Raw genomic sequence first — 18,615 nt, forward strand, 5'->3', positions numbered from 1 at the left:
CAATATTAAAGGGATTTCAAACAATAAATCAAGCAGAAGCATTTAATTTCAACTCAACAAATAAATAAATTATGCAAGTTTGAAACATTATACAAAGAAAAACAATAATGGCACTAGTTCAAAATTATTCATACCTCTCTTACTAATAGTCAATAGCATGCCCTTTATTCTTAATAACTGCCTGTAACCGTTTTGGATATTTATCAACAAGGTTTTTACAAGCATCAACACTGATTTTTGACCATTCTTCAATGCAGTAGTTCTCCAAATCCCTCAAATTTCTAGGTTTCCGCTTTTTAACCTCAGTTTTCAATATGTGCCAGAGGTTTTCGATAGGGTTCAGGTCGGGACTCTGGCTAGGCCATTCCAAAACATTAATTTGATTATCCTCAAACCATTTCTTGACTATTTTGGCAGTATGTTTTGGATCATTATCCTGTTGAAGGATCCAGTTTGGTCCTAAATGGAGCTTCTCCGCATCCTGTCTAATGTTTTTCTGGAGTATCTCCAAATATTGCTCCTTCTTCATGGTTCCATCTATCTTGACCAAACTACCTGGACCACTAGCCAAAAAGGAGCCCCAAAACATTAGGCTACCACCACCATGTTTCACCGTAGGTATGGTGTTCTTTGGGTTGTAAGCTTCTCCTTTCTTCCTCCAAACGTAAGAAGCATCCATATGGCCAAACAATTCAATTTTTGTTTCGTCAGTCCACAAAATACTTGAGAAAACGGACTCTGGAGAATTCACATAGGTCCTAGCAAACTTTAGACGTGCTGCAAGGTGTTTTCCGGTGTGCAATGGAGTCCTTCTTGGTCTTCTTCCTTTCAGACCATTTTCATGCAGAGTCCTTTGCAATGTTTGCCTTGATATTTTTATGCCAGAAGACTCCAGATTTTCTAAAATGTCCTTAGTAGTGGTGGTTGGATTTGCATTAACATTTCTTACAATATTCCTGGTGGCTCTAGCAGACAGTTTCCTTTTCCTTCCTCTACTAATCAAGTTGTTTGTTGTGTGGTGGCTCTGAAATTTTTTGATGATGCTCTGTACTGTTGCTGTAGGAACCTCAAATTTCTTGGAAATTGACTTGTAACCTAAACCATCCTTATGTGAATTCACAATTTTAGTCCTAAGATCATTACTAAGCTCTTTTTCCTTCCCCATTCTAATAATTTTTATTCTTTTATTGGTTTTCAGTTGATATCATTTTAATTTCTGAAAAATGCAAAAAAACGAAATGAAATTAATCAAAGGTTGTATAAAAGCATTCAAAATAAGAATCAAACAGGAAACAAACAGTCAGAAACTCGATTAATACTGAAAAAATAAGGGGGTATGATTATTTTTGAACATTGCAGATTTTATAAATAGCTGTATATTTCTTTTATTACAAGTATCCCGAGATTTTAAAATGACGAAAATGATCAGAAGAGGTTTATTAAGAATATGTATCAATATGGACGTAAACAATAAATTCTTACAAAGTTACACCTAATAAACTCAATTTTCAAGGGGGGGTATGAATAATATCGAGCACAAGTGTATATACATATATATATATATATATATATATATATATATATATATATATATATATATATATATATATATATATGGGGGGGTTGCCGGGTTCGAATCTGTCGACTGTTGTTAATCGTGACACCCTGCACTGAAGATTCCCGAAAGGATGAAACACTAGTGTCTGTAGGTATTTCATTATTATAGTAAATAATTATGTGTGTGCGCGCACGCGCGTGTGTGCGTGTACATATATATATATATATATATATATATATATATGGCACAAACACGTTGACACACTGGTTCTCGCCAGATGACAGAAGTTAAGCAACCTTGAGCCTGGGCAGTGCAAGATGGGTGCCCGTTTGGGAAGTCTAGGCGCTGTATGTAATACGCCGAGTCGTAGAAATTTCCAGGTTGGTACATGGGGGTGCATTAATTCACTAGGAGAGATGCACCCCCAGTCTTCGTTAAGACATGCATCTAGAAGGAAACTCTGATATAAAAATCTGCGATCTACTGTATAGTCTGTCCTGTGGCAGTTATCTTCACCGACAAAGGTAAGCAATAATACCAAAAAGAGTGGTTGGTGTTACACAAAGCCTTCACCACTATAAACAAATCATCTGTATGGATTTCCGAACAACTTATATATATATATATATATATATATATATATATATATATATATATATATATATATATATATATATATATATAACGGGACCATTTGTAACGAAGAAAAAGATCGTATGTATATTTATATACATACACATGTATGTGTAAGTGTGTATATATGTACATGTGTATGTATGTATGTATGTATGTATGTATATGTATGTATATATATATATGTGTGTATATATATGTATATATATATATGTGTATATATGTATATATATGTGTGTTTGTTGTGTTGTCAGAAAATCATCTCAATTTATATTTATGTGTATACATATCTCTTTCTCTATCAAAGTGAGAATGTGTGTGTGTGTGAGGACAATTTTCAACCTATATACTCAACGAATTTTTAATCTCCTTCTTGAAATTTGGTATATAAGGTAATCAGACATGTGGCAAACTTTTTAATCGGGTTTTCTTCCGGAAAAAAAGGCTACTAAAGTGTCAAAATTGAAACATTGATACATTGGTGTCATCAGAGTTTTATCATTTCGTCAATTGTTTCACAGATGCGCATGCGTGAATTGTTCACGTGACAAATTGGCTATGCTAAGAATAAGAAGGTTTGAAAACACTTTTTAAAGATAGTGTCAAGCTGACTTAATGGTTATCGTTGTTGACTCACTGTTTTTATGCTTTGGTTTCGATCTCAGCTCGAGTATTTTTTTTTATTTGTACTTACAAGAAGTGAACATAATACTCGCAAGCACATATCTCAGTTTCTGTATGAATTAAAATATAATATTTATGCGTATTTTATGACTGGGCAAGGCCGGGTAGCTTTATAGTGTATGTATATATATATATATATATATATATATATATATATATATATATATATATATATATATATATATATATATATATAAGTTTTAAAAAGCCGAGAGCAATGCGGAAAAGACCGGCTTTCTAAAACTCCCATATATTTCTTTACCAGCAATGCTTTAAGCAAACTACTATACTTATATATATCTATATATCACGAACGAGAGAAAGTAACACATTTCGCTTTTCCTTACTGTTACTATATCGATTTATTCGGTTTTCTTATTTTCGTTTTGCGTTTTTTAATAAGAATCTAGTTTTATTTCGTTATTTTTTTTTAATTCAATTTTACCGATTTATACGTTATTTTATATGAATTTGAATATCCGTCAGAATCGTGGTCACCTACGATGATCTTTTTTTCGTCATTTTTGGCGAAGCGTGTATGCTCGTTATTGCAATAAACACGAACCACGCGTAAATATAAACAATATCCTTCCAACACAATTCACACCTGGGCAACGCCGGGTACATCTACTTTCATAAAAAGGTAGATAGCGATGATATGGTTATATAAGTAAGAATCTAGTCTATGTTCTTATCATTTTTGCTTGATATAAATGTGTTTCCTATCAGATTGACTGAAGCCAGAAAACAAATGTCAACTTTTGCATCCATCAGCCACCATTCATGTTGCATTTTTTTTTTTTTTTTCGTTTTCTTGCCGCTATCAAACGAGCGGAAAAATGGCTGCCATCAAGGAATGCACGCCTCCTTCCTTTCCTCCTCTCCCTCGTCTATATTCTCCTTATCCCACTCCCCACTATCCTCCTCCTCCTCCTCACTAATAAGAGTATAAGAACGAATAGTCTTACGATGCGTTTAGCGGTGAAAATGTTATTGCGAGCTTTATCGTGACAGATGGACTAATGGACAGAACCTTTTCTGTAGATGCGTGGACGCATATAATAAACACGGAATGATAACTAATTATTCTTTCTGTTCGTATGTCACATATCTATTATCATTATTATTTACTCACTAGGAGTAGTCACACAGGCCATTGTCAAAGAGTTATCTTTGAGAACAACTTTTGGCGTTAGTCTCAATTTCAGAATGTTTTTAGTGTTTTTTTTGTTTGTTTTTGGGGGTTTTTTTTCTTGGGCATCAGGTCTGTATTTATTTACTTCCCCACTGAGCAAATTAGGCACAAGGCTGTTTTTTAATGTGGAGAGAGAGGTGGAGGGGACCAGCTCCCGATGGGTGGGAAGTGGGAGCTGGATAGTGACAATTGGTATGAAAGGTTTCCTCTACATTGACCAAGGTCTGATATGTGGGGTTACCCCCACATATGGTGTTTGCTTGCAGTATCTGCCGGAACAGATACTACACTTTGAGATCTGCATTTATTTGCTTCCCCACTGAGGAAATCAGGCACAAGGCCGTTTTTTAATGTGGAGAGAAGGGGAGGAGGAGGAAAAAGGGGACCAGCTCCCGATGGGTGGGAAATGGGAGTTTGATAGTGACAATTGGTATGAAGGGGTTCCCCTACATTGACCAAGGTCAGATATGTGGGGTTACCCCCACATATGGTGTTTGCTTACAGTATCTACCGGAACAGATGGTGTTTATTTGCTCCCCCACTGAGCAAATTAGGCACAAGGCCGTTTTTAATGTGAGGTTAAAACCAGCTCCCCTAAAAGTAGGCAAAAAGGGGGCACTCTGGTTACCAAAAATAATAATTGTCCCAGTATAGAGGGTTTCCCCTCCATTGACCGGCACAAATTATCTTAAGTGCAGCATCTGCCGGAACAGATGGTATTTATTTGCTCCCCCACTGAGCAAATTAGGCACAAGGCCGTTTTTAATGTGAGGTAAAAACCAGCTCCCCTAAAAGGGGTCACTCTGGTTACCAAAAATAATAATTGTCCCAGTATAGAGGGTTTCCCCTCCATTGACTGGTACAAATTATCTTAAGTGCAGTATCTGCCGGAACAGATACTACACTTTGAGATCTGCATTTATTTGCTTCCCCACTGAGGAAATCAGGCACAAGGCCGTTTTTTAATGTGGAAAGAAGGGGAGGAGGAGGAAAAAGGGGACCAGCTCCCGATGGGTGGGAAATGGGAGTTTGATAGTGACAATTGGTATGAAGGGGTTCCCCTACATTGACCAAGGTCAGATATGTGGGGTTACCCCCACATATGGTGTTTGCTTACAGTATCTACCGGAACAGATACTACACTTTGAGTTCAATTACTTTGACTTTGGTATTCAAGTTGTACCTTAACAGTTTCGTCATTCCTAATAGGCAAGCTTTTTTGCAAAACTGGAAAAGAAAATTGCCTCGTCAATCTGATTAAGCCATTTATGGTGGCTTTTCTTTATGGTCCCAAACGTTCAAATTACAATGGGAATCACATTGACTTCTTCACATTTCCATAGTCTAATTCCCATTTCAGATCTTTTTATTTATTTATTCTGTATTCTATTATTTTATTATTATTTATTCACTAGGAGTGAATTATCATAGGCAATTATCAAAGATTCCTCTTCGAGAACAACCTATGGTGGTCCTTGAAGTCCGAGTGAAACAAGTCTCCCCAGATTTCCAGTACTTGCCACCTCTTTCGATAACATTTGCAGACTAGTTTACGTTATCACAACAGCCGGTTACTATTTATTTCTCATTAGTAGCAACTGTTGGTGTTCATTGGAAGTTGGGTGGCAGTAAGCCTCCCCAAGGTCCCAATCCTCTTCGCACACATCTGTTGAAGTCTGGTTAGTACTTTCTCTTCTCAGTTCTTCCATCCTCCTTGACCCTTCTCGATTATTTGGTGTCGTGTGGCATAAACCAACACTACAATTTGGATGGAGGGCGCGCGGGTTTTGATTATTTTTATTATTATTATTATTATTATTATTATTATTATTATTATTATTATTACTACTACTATTTATCCGACTTTTCGTCTGTTAAAACAGGTAAAAATTATAGTGCGGACTTAGAAATCGCTCAAAAATCGAAAATTATACAAAGTACTGATAGAACATTAGATTTTCGCACGATTGGTGACATTTATTTGGATGGGTTTCTATTAATATTTTGTTTAATTTTCTATTTTTGAGCGATTATCGATGCTCGACTATGGATAGGCTTCTATCAGTATTTTGTTTAGTTTTTATTTTTAAGCGATTGTCGACTACAGCTCTAAAGTGACCACTATTTTTTTTTTTTTTACGTTTTAAATCCACAGGATTTATATACTGCCTTTATTTTCAGTAAAAAAAATAGTGTGTATATATATATATATATATATATATATATATATATATATATATATATATATATATATATATCCTTCCGTGATTTTAAAGTTCTCTGTGCCAGTTTCCATCAGATACCCGATCCCCACAAAACTGTCGTTCTCATGAATAATACTTCATTAGTCGACGCACGTACGATGGCGACGACCTCTTATCACTTCAATAAAACAAGAAAGACGTATCTGACCGACTCGACTTTCAGAAGTTTTGACTGCATTATTCATGCAATCACACCTTGAAAATCAATCCGGCTTTCTGCTATCTTTGAAGAATAATTCTTGATATTTCGATTCGATAAAGTCGTCTTGCATTACTAAAACTTCTTTTCGCCATGTTACGCGAGGTTACCTTGACTTGTCTTTTTTTTTTTCCGCGCGGCATTTCACGAGCGGCATAGATGTGTGCTATTACTATTAAGTAACGTACAGAGTTTTTTTTTTTTTTTTTTTTTTTAGATCAGATGAGACCGGATAAGTTTGGTTTTTTTTACGTCATTTGCATACTTGCTGTAACTGATACATTAAAATGATCTTTCTTTTGCTAATTATCTTTAACTCGTTAATTTGTGTTATATATGATCTTTGCTATTATACAAAAGGAACTGTGTGTGTACGTGTGTGTGTGCGCGCGTGTGTGTGTGTGCGTGTGTGTGTGTGTGTGTGTAAGAGAGAGAGAGGGGTAGGGGGAGAAAGAGAGTTTGCTGTGGACTCGGAAACGGCTGAACCAATGTTTTTTTTTTAATTTCACCCGAAACTACTTGATCTGTCTGGGAGTGTTCTTATGTAGATTTGTCTCGGAGTATGATGAGTATCAAAAATCGATAATTGAAAAATAATGAAGAAGGAAGTCCGATTTTGACCAAAGCTAACACTTTTATACAACCTAATATCACAAGTGCATTTGAAAAGTTTTATTACCGCACAAGCAGGAGGACTCGGCGCATAAAATCAACAGTATGTTTTTTTATAAGACAGGGGTGGGTTCGAAATGAATGGATCTGTTTAAAGCACAATTGAACCATGGTACTCGACTTTTGCTCGTTTAATTGTAATTCAAGTGATTATGTAAAAATAATTTCATAAAATCAACAATTGATTCTTTGATAAGACAGGGGCGCTTTCGAAATGAATGCTGAACCATAATACTTGACTTTTACATTTTAAACTTCATGTGAAGCCATTATGTACAGATAATTTTGTAAAATAAACACTAGATTTTCTACAGTGCAATGTAGACTACAATGTATTGTGGATTAAGTCACTTTAAGAAGGTATATGAAGCTTCCCCCCCCCCCGTTACACTGCGGGGTGTGGTCCTAACTAGAGCAAACAATCGATTTGATTAAAAAAATAGGCAATTTCACCGATTTCGATGACAATAAAATGTGAGAGGATGGAACATTTGTTGATCCTCATTCAATCCCGAACAACATCGGGTGGCCCTGCTAGTACTCTATAAAATTGCGTATATTACACGCCTTATCGCGTCCAAATGTGTCCGATTCCATTTATTGTAATGGAAATATCTCCAGACAAGCCATTAAACCGCTTAATGTAAGGAGCTAACAAAACGAAAGATGATTATCGCAAAGATAGGAAATAGATACGGGCAAAAATGGGCGGATAAAAATAGGGGGACTTACTTTTAAAAGCCGATTTATCATATTTTTTGTACGTTTCCGACTACTTTTTCATTGTATTTTAAAGATTAGAGACTAAAGGTAATTTCCAAAAGGAAAAAAATATTTGTACACGTGAAAGGAAAAAGTTATGAAAAATGTTTTCCCGGTGAGCTAACCAATTCAGCTAAATTTTGAAGTTAAATAAATTAATTGTAAAAATCCTTTAAAAGATAAATATTAGGTTTCTGGGTCTATTTCAAAGATAATTAGTAAAGTAAAATCCTAAGATATTGAATTAAATTTTTAAAAAAACACCTTGTTTGTACAAAAATAGCTTAATTAGCCCAAAAAAAGCAAGTAATTCCGCCGTTCAGCAAAACGCAAAAAGTAAAGGTTTAAAAAAGCCCAAAATTTCGCTGTTTAAAAATGAAGTCATGATATTAAAAGGAGGTAGGGGTGTCAGTTTTCTTCTTTTTTTCCAGACGCGCATCCGTACATTCCTATTCTGAACGTTTGTATTAATTTTTATCATTTTTTAATTTAATTATTTTTCTATGTTCCCGTTCCTGTTTTAAAATTATTATTTTTTTAATTATTGTTCAATATTATATATAAAACTTATGTTACGCCGAAAGTTTCACATTCATGTGAGCAATGAAATTATTAAAATCTTACATATAAAAATTATGCTAAATCTGTAATTTAAAAAAAAGTAGAAATATTTTTGCTATTATAATTTTATGTGTGTGTGAAAATATTAAATAAACAATGCTTAATTCAATGGTAATATTGGTAGTTCGAGAAATTCATTTTTCTTCGAGTTATATCGAATTCATTAATACGGACTGTAGGGGCTTTTTTCGTAATGTTCATGTAAAAATTAAATAATTTTTTTAAAAAATTTATAATTAATGATGCTTTATTTTCATAAAAATAGCAAAAAGAAATTTCATTTTTTTTTTACTACAGAAAACCATAACTTTAGTAAAGGTATTTTTTTTGTTTAAACAAAATGATACATTTCAACTAAGATTTAAATAAAAAATCATGGGTTCATTATATTCCGTGATTATTATTTTATAAATACTGAAAATTTCATTAAAATTGGTTAATTTTCTGATTTTTGGTGAATTTTTAAGTAAAGGGAGGGGTTAAAATGTTTATACATTTTGAGCATCGGCATTCATTTTGCCCGTACCTAATAGGAGATCTCTTGAAAAGACCACGATTAAAAGTAGAGGGAAACAGTCAGCTTGAAAAGAGTTCCACAATCCCTGTCGTTCTAGTATAGGAATCTGTATTACAATGCAGTATAAAAGGCGCGAATTGATGAAGACCTTTAGACTAACGAGTTGAACGTGCCGGAACAAAAGAAGCAGGGAATAAGTTAGATCATTCTGAAGCACATATGAATTATTTTGACCAAAACGTCTGTTTAGTCATGTGACTATTAAGCATCGAATATTCAGATTATAAATTAAAATGTTTGATTTTTTTTTAGATAAGGATTTATAATTTTGATTTATATTTTGATTATTTGGACTACTATTCTCATCTTGAATGTTATTTTCACATTGCTTCGGTCGATGTAACCTCCAACCTTCTCCATGCGAATCTTGTCGAACACGGGGATCTTTCTGTCTAATCCGGGAGTCTGTACGAAATTTCGAACAGAACTCTTTATTTAATCCACGGGGGCAGTACGGTCTCGTTCCGTCAGCCATAGGTTGAAGCTTGGTACAACAACTTTTCATCTATGGTTCAGTGTTTGTCTAAAATAGTATCAAGTGTTTGAAACGAAAGTTGCTCTCGGTTTTGGGGTTTTTTATTTTTTTTATTTTTATTTTTTTATTATTTTTTTTTTTAATTTATTTTACTGCATTAATTTATTTTATTTTATTTTATTTTCAGGATTACCAGGAGATGACAAAGAATTAGAAGATGAGTTAGAAGCCAAGAAACTCGATTCCATCAAGAAGGAAGAGATACTTCCAATGCCTGCGCACAGTTCCTCCCATGAGGAAATGGAGGTGGAAGCCGACACGGCGTCGCAGTCAGCCTCTCCGCACCATCCTGATGTCGATTCCCCCTCTCCACCTGGAACGTTCGACAAATCCGGGTCACGAAGCGAAGCCGGAATTTTCAACCATTACGACAATGTTAACATTAAAAGCGAAAGGAGTTTATCGCGAAACTCTTGCGCAGAAACGTCGCCGAAACCAGAAAACGAGTCCTTAACAACGCCGCCCCCTCCACCGGCGACATCGACGTCGTCATCGTCGTCATCGTCATCGTCGTCGTCGTCGTCGTCGTCATCGTCGCATCCGGCTGCCCCGATGCCATCAACGAAATGCGAAATTCTTCGGCTCGTTAAAAGTGCCAACGATGAGTTACAGGTCTGTTGTACGATTCCACTGGCTAAAGGAAGCTGCCTTGGACCATTTTACGGTGACGTCACGGACGAGGAATCGGCGGATACGTTATTACAAGTAAGGTTACATTTATTTTTTATTTATTATTTCAACAGTATACCATCGTTTAGCATGATTCAAAAGCTACTCGAGGATAAAGGTCAATTAGATGTTCGGTTGGCGAAAGTGGACCTTGGGTTTACTTTCGGCAGCCTCGTAAATTTCGCTTCATTTATTTTGTTATTTAGTCCTTGTATTACATGAGCGGTGTTTCTGACAAAGGGGGAAGTATTGCTGTTTCATGAGTTGAAATGTGTCCGTATCACACTTAGCGTTAATTGTTTTTTTTTTTTGTTTTTTGTTTTTTTGTTTTTTGTTTGTTTTTGCTTTCTTTCTTAGCTCATTATATTAAGTGGCTTCGTGACTTATCTGGAGCAATTTCCATAAAAAAAGGATTGGAAACGATGGTTGAAACAACTGAGAGATCATATTAACGATATATTTGGTGACCAAATCAGTAGTAGTAGTAGTAGTAGTAGTAGTAGTAGTAGTCCAAAGGAATTGAAACTGCCAAAAATCACATAATTTGAGAAAAAAAAAGAAAACGACATTCGACTTCGCTGGTATCACACAAAATCTTTAAGCACCAATGAAGATAGAAAAACTGAGAATGAAGAGCACCGCTCAGACCTCCACTGTAAGGGCACAGAATACTGGAATCTGGCTGTAAATGACAAAGTTCTCTCTGATTCTCTCTCCTCTGATCTCGAGTGCGTGGTTCAGTGGGGGAAGATCTGGCTGGTTACCTTTAATGCATCCAAAACCAAACTTCTATCCTTACATCATCAACGCTCTGATCCCCATCTGGCATCAATTGTGATGGATGGCTCTCGTCTGGGTGAGGCCCCGTGTTTTGACAAGCTTCTGGGTTTGACCTTTACTCCTGATCTGAAATGGAACACGTACATCAAGTCTGTTGCCAAGGTCGCTGGAAAGATGGTGGGATCCTTCTACCGCTCCAGAAGATATCTCACTACTGATGCAATTCTCTATCTATATAAAAGCCAAGTACGTCCAAGGATGGAATATTGTTGCCATATCTAGGCAGGAGCTGCTAAAAACAGCCTATCCTGCCTTGACAGAGTACAAAATAGACTTCGTGGCTTAGTGCGGGATGCCCTTTTCTCTACCCTGCAACCTCTCTCGCACAGAAGAGACGTTGCGAGCCTATCCTTGTTTTATCGTTATTTCCATGGCAGGTGCTCGTCTGAACTCCAATCTCTGGTCCCCCCTCGCCAATCTTTCACGAAAAACACCCGTCTAGCTGAATCCACTGTGAAAAATTTCCCCCACTCTATATTTGTGCCTAAATCAAAACGCGGATTCCATGAACAGAGCTTCTTTCTTAGAACTGCACGCCTGTGGAACTCTGTTCCGTCTGCCTGCTTCCCACCGGACTACAACTTGGATGTCTTCAAGTCCAACGTTAACAAATTCCTTATGAACCGCCCTCTTAAGTAAACACTTCATCAAATCTCCACACTAACGTACTGTACTTGCAATAACCCTTATCCCTGAGTGGCTTCCGAGCCTTGATAAGTGGTGATCACTGTGTAAAAAAAAAATCTTGGAAAGACTGGTTGCCACTCAAATTACAAATAAAGCCAACGACAGTTATCAGCCAGAAAATAATGATAAACGACTCTTACGACAACGCAAAGTAATTTTCGATGGTTATCGAAAGAGGCGGATTGTGCTGGGAATCCGAAAAGGCTTGCTGTCACTCAAACTCTAGGGATGACCACTAGTAATTGTCATTGAACAATCAATGATAATGAGATGATCAGTAGGTTATCCGCAGCAGAACCGGCTTTCCGACATTCATACTGTCAGTCAGAAAGAAATTTACGTTTACAAGATGGCGGACAAGCGTTTTGTTGATTAATGACTTAAGATTTAGGGGAAGAGAGAGAGGGTACTAATGGGGCGATAATTAAGTGGGTTAGTTCTTATATCAGAATTCTTGAATACTTGTTCCACTTCCGTTTATTAGAGAAACAAGATTCAGCAAGGCGTTTGAAGCGAACAGAGACTATGTAAGAAGAGCATTTCTTGGTAGTATAACAGGAACAATATTGGTCCCATACGCCTTGGAGATGGGTTTTTTGGGGGGAGGGGGGTATTTTTATGATATCACAGATATGGAAAGGGTGGTTATCAGATCATCGAGTGTGGCTTTCGGCCGCAAAGGGAAATATTGGAGGGAGTGGTTTTGGGGGTATAAGGTGGAATTAGAGAATCGCAGGACAATCAGTAACCCTTTTTGGTTGCCATACAGGCGATATCATGGTTGATGGATAGTGGCGGGAATTGTTTATTTTTCATTATTTATCACATTACTCTCTATCCAAAAGAGAAGTAAATATTTAGAAATATCACGTCATTTCACTTGCCCCCCCCCCCACACACACACTCACAAACCGTCTTATGATATCATTGTCTTCTGCGTTTTCTTTGATATCTTTGCCCTAAAGTACACTTATTGAACTTTATGCTGTTTTTATCAGAGACGAGTTTTAGGGATAAGATTGCTGACTCTGACCCCCCACACACACACACACACATTGTGTGTGTGTGTGTGTGTGTGTGTGTGTGTGTGTGTGTGTGTGTGTGTGTGTGTGTGTGTGAGAGAGAGAGAGAGAGAGAGACGAACAATGGAGGTTTGGTGGTGATCTAAAATGAGTATATATATATATATATATATATATATATATCGAGGATCGGATATTCCACATCTGAATATACATTCACGACGAATAAAGAATGTAAACTAAAAATAAATATGTACTGTCTTCTGAAACCTGGTATCTGAATTATCAACCGAAATCTTATAGATTAAAAAAGAGGAGCTAATCGGTTTTAGACAAGTTTGAATTGTTACCAGTTGAAGTAACCGTTCACCACAAGGCACAAAGCTGACACGAAACGTACTTGCAACATTATAAACGTGTATTTTCGTTGGGTCATGTCCGTTTCGACATTGAAAAGATCGAAAATAGCGAATAGATAGACAGAAATATGTCTCTCATATCATATAAAATTCTAAACCGACTTCGAACCCTAGTAGATGATGAACTTTTTTCTTCTCTGTAACCTCTTTCCACAGAAAAGACGTTGCGAACTTGTCTCTGCTCCATCGTTATTTTCATGGCAGGTGCTCTTATCAGCTCTAATCTGTAGTCCCTCTTGCCAAACTTTCACAAAAACACTCGGCTAGCTACAACCACTATCAACAATTTCCACTGTTCTCTATCTGTGCCTAAATCTAAGCGCAGATTCTATGAACAAGACTTCTTTCATAGAACTGCTCATCTGTGGAACACTGTTCTGCCAGTTTGCTTCCCTATTGAATACAATAATGTAGCCTTCAAGTCCAATGTAAACAAGTTTCTGTGGAGCTGTCTCCTTAAATAATCCAAATTCTACCCAATCTACACTATTAACAATTACTACACTACCATCTTACATCCATTAACTGTTATCCTCGAGTGGCCTTCGGGCCTTGATAAGTGGTGACTCCCTTGTAAAAAAAAAATATGACTGACCCAGAAAGAGGATGTCTAAACAAAGGGGATTATATGACAAAGTTATTTTTTTACTTGCCTTTCTGTGAAAGCTGCGTTAGCAGACTTAAACACAAGTTTGGTTTTTAATGTTCGGAAAATCTAGTTCACACAGAAAAGTACCATCTGGATTTACACAAAGCATTTTTAATGCTGCTTGTGACGTACGAAATGCCTTCGATAAGTTTCCAGACTTTTCTCGTATGGGCACTTTTATTGATAGTACACGCATGAAACTTTAGTCCCCTTCAAAGTAATCTCCTCTGGCTGCAATGTATTTGTTGTACCATTCCAACAACTTCTGGAAGGCCCTATAGAAGTCCTCTTGTGTGAGCGAGTCAATGACCCTCCCCACAGCCTCTTTTATCCTCTCAATTGTCTCATAACGACAGCCTCTAAGGGTTTCCTTGAGCTTAGGAAATAACTAAAAGTCACAGAGAGTAATGTCTAAACTATAGTGAGGAAGAGGAACTGCTTGATGACCATCTTGGTCAAATAATCCATGGAGTTGTGGACTGGTGCATTTACATAAATCTTCTGCATCTTCAGTTCCTCACAAAGAATTATTTACAGTTCCCACACTGACATCAAACTGTGCGCTTATTGTCTCTATAGACACACAACGATCCTTATCCATGAAATTCTTTATTTGGTCATTCAATTCTGGTGTTCTGACTTCCTTACTTCTTCCACACCTCTCATCATCCCTCACAGACTCTCTTATGCTACTCAAAAACTGATGCTCGATTAATGAAAGATGGTACAAAAACAGTTTGAAGCATTCCATACGTTTCTGTGACATTTTTTCCCCAAGCTTAAAACAATTTTATTGCATATCGTTCTTCTAAATCGTCCTCACGTCCAGATTGCATTTTTGAAATTCACCAACTGTGACAATCTGACTTTAGTAGTGTGTATTCCAATTGCTGCTCTAACTGTTCATTTCAATCTGAAATCATAAAAATTGGTCAGTCATCTCATAAGATGTATAGCAATAACATACCGAAATTCCTGTACAAAAACATCTGGAAACTTATTTAAGGCATTTCGTAGCTCTAATACGTGACTATGCTTCAGATATATTAAAGGAGAGTGAATCTAAGAATGAAGAGTTGAAGTTGAGAGTTTGAAATATCAATACATAGTGAACCCTTTACTTGCCAACTCAGTTAATAGTTACTGCTACTCGACACGGACGTCTATTATTGTACTTATAGGAATAAATCTATATCATTATATCTGTGTATTGTTTCCCACTTTAAGATACAACAATTGCTTATTTTTAGAAAGATTTCTCCTTCACTGACAGAGGACAGAGCATATAAAATGTAGTATTAGTACAGATACTATACTTTCATTCTAGCCTTTTTTTTTTCGATAAACACAAATACAATTATTTCCATTCATTGGATAGACATCTTATAGGTGTTAGAAGAAATCTATAATAACTAAAGTCTTGAGGGAGTTTTTTTTATATATTTAACGTATCCCTCTCTTTTCTGTTTCACTCTTCCCACCACCTCTCGTCCCATTCGCCCTTTATTGTCGTCATGTTATATCATAGTTAGCAGTAATCTAAGAGACGGTGGACAGAAAACACATTTCGTCAATACTAGCGAGGAGTACCCGGCGGGGGTTAAAAAAAAAAGTAAGTATGAGGATCGAACCCGAACCGTTGAGGCAAAGTTGTAAATTAAAGTGTGAAAAAAAAACGTGCGACGTTAACCATTGCCCCACGGCGAGATGCTAACGGAAACACGTTTGAACTTATTTAATTGCTTGGATTTAGCAGGTGCCCGTTTTAATGAGTTAATGAGGTCAAGTTTGACTGCGGAATAGTATTCATTTACTGCTGAACGCTCCCCCTCCACAAGATGTTATAGGAAAAAGACTAACCCACATGCGGCGAGCGACAAATATTGAATATTTATCTTCCCGAAATCGAGCAAATTAAATAGACAGGCGAGCTTCGTTGTTAACTGTGAGATATTACGATTTATATGTGATATAAAAAGTTTTAAAAAGTTGTGAAGCGACCGACCGCTTCTCTGAAAGAAGCCTTTTGTAGACACACAGAAAAAGCGAACACACATACATACATTTTCGCTTTTATATTTATAGATGATTCATTGATGATTAAAGCATAATTCTTTTTAAATGGACTTTTTAAAATGAGAATTTTCTTTTTACTTATACCTATCATATCTAATTAACGCTCCCCGGGGGTACCGGTCGAGAAATAATTCTTTTTAAATGTGCGTAACCTTTTTTTTTAAGCATGCCCCCCCTCTCTCTCTCTCTCTCTCTCTCTCTCTCTCTCTCTCTCTCTCTCTCTCTCTACCTCTCTCTCTACCTCGCACTATTTCTCTATTTATCCCCCCTCTCTCTCCTACGCGTACAAAAATATCCTGTCTCTTGAATGTTTTTTGTCTTTAAATCTGTCTCTCTTTCTTTCTCTTTCTCACTCTCTCCCTTCCTCTCTCTCTGTCTCTCCTTACTGACTGTCTCCTCTCCTTTTATATATACCTCTTTATATGACCCTCTTTCCTCCACTGCTTCTCCCCCCCCTCTCTTTCTCTCTGTGTATCTATCTGTCTATCTCTAAATATCTCTATGTCCATCCCTATCTATCTTTCCTTCCGATTTTCTCTTCTCCCTCTACATATGCATATCTATATAAACCGCTCTCTCTCTCTCTCTCTCTCTCTCTCTCTCTCTCTCTCTCTCTCTCTCTCTCTCTCTCTCTACAGAGAGGCAAAAATACACGTGCTCATCGCATGGCTTTCAGCGATCAAAAAGAAAAGGGAATCGTGAAATTGCATTGTGGTCCTTCTTTTTATTTATTTTTTTTTTTATCACTCCGCGCAACCAAATCACACCCGGCTCTGGGAAGTGAGGGGGGGACAACACAATGGCAGTAGAAAATAGGGCCACATTTTACAATAACCAGATCGGGGTTATACTAAATCAAATTATGCATGCTTTGAAAGTGTATCTCGTGTCGTTACTGAGTTTTAACCGGACACACACGCACACATACACATACACATACACGCACACATACACATACACATACACCGACAAAAATACGACTTTTCTTTTATATAATACTAGCATTTCAGCCCGGCATTTCTTTAATTTCAGCCTCACCACCTAGAAAGCGTTGGGGCAACAGCTGGTGGCTTGTGGCGTACTTATTAACCGATTGCGTCGTATTAAACAAAGGATGACTGCGAAGATGGTGTCGATACTCGTCCGATGTAAACTCTTGAAGCCTCAACTCCTCGAGTACAATGTAGTTGATTATTTTTAGATTTTTGATATCTCTAAAAGTTTGTTGAGGTGTGTCTTTTTTACGGCAATTACTTTTTTAGTTTTTTATTAGTTACTAGCATTTCAGCCCGGCGTTGCCCGGGTGTTTGGAGGTGTATATTGAGCAAAAAAAAAAAAAAAGCGGTCAATTTTTTTAACTTTGACCCCTATTATGACCCCTTAACATTTATTGTTTTGGACTCAAATCAAGTTATTAAGTTAGATCCATGTCCAAGGAGCATATATCTAAAATTTCAAGTGTTTAGACCCAAAATTGTCGGAGGAGTTTGGTAGAATTCTCAAAGGTCAAATCATTGAACTTTGATCCGTTAACAGCCAAATTTCTGGCCGACACACGATCACAAAGATTTTCCCAAATCTCAGTACCCTGTATATCAAATTTCTAGTCTGTAGACTTAAAATTGCCACAGTTATTGCGTAGGGAAATGTACACACACACAAACACACATACACACGCGCGCGCGCACGCACACACACACACACACACACACACATACGTTCACTTTGATAGATATACTAACATGGGTGCCCGGCGTTGCCCGGGTGTTTGGAGGTGTATGCTGAGCAAAAAAAATAAATAAATAAAACGATCAATTTTTTTAAACTTTGATCCTCATTATGACCCCTTAAAATGTATTGTTTTGGGCTCAAACCAAGTTATTAAGTTAGATCCATGTCTAAAAAACCTATATCTAAAATTTCAAGTGTTTAGACCCAAAATTGTCGGAGGAGTTTGGTGGAGTTCTCAAAAGTCAAATCGTTGAACTTTGACCCTTTAACAGCCAAATTTCTGGCCGAAAACCGATCACATAGATTTTCCCAAATCTCAGTACCCCGTATATCAAATTTCGAGTTTGTAGACTAAATATTGACAGAGTTATTGCGTAGGGAAATGTACACAGACACACAGACAGACAGACACACAGACACGTTCACTTTTATAGATAGATATACAAGTGCTTATTTCGAAATGTCGGCGTTAGACGAAAATGCTAATCTTTACACTATCATACTCTCAACGCCTCCCTCTCCCTCCCACTCCCGGTCGCAGTGTTAGGAGGAAAAAAGGTGAAAAAAGCTATAACAAAAAAAAAGGAATAAGTTGACGAGAAAAGGAGTATGAGAAGTGAGTTTTGTAGAAAGACAATGGGGAGGAAATTGTTCACCAAGGAACACAAAAGCAGCTGAAATATGATTGTTTATCAAGATGCGGCATGTGACAAGGATATAATATTGGACATACAAGTCATATATTTAGAGTTAGTTTATAGTCAATTTTAGGAGTAACCGTAAATTTTGAGATAGTTTATAGCAATTTTTTTTTTATTTGTG

General features: G+C 36.8%; 1 protein-coding gene across 2 annotated transcripts in view; it reads left to right on the forward strand.

Annotated features, from left to right (window-relative positions):
• Positions 1-18,615, forward strand: part of LOC145284852 (uncharacterized) — a 281,510-nt gene that overhangs the window by 219,755 nt on the left and 43,140 nt on the right. For both annotated transcript variants that reach the window (XM_080133846.1, XM_080133847.1), the window contains exon 2: positions 9,828-10,405. In XM_080133846.1, coding sequence (XP_079989972.1) covers positions 9,828-10,405 — 578 coding nt within the window. The remainder of the gene's footprint in view (positions 1-9,827; positions 10,406-18,615) is intronic.

This window comes from Euprymna scolopes, chromosome 9 (assembly GCF_053919585.1).
Source record: "Euprymna scolopes isolate OS-2025 chromosome 9, ASM5391958v1, whole genome shotgun sequence".
Taxonomy (NCBI): domain Eukaryota; kingdom Metazoa; phylum Mollusca; class Cephalopoda; order Sepiida; family Sepiolidae; genus Euprymna; species Euprymna scolopes.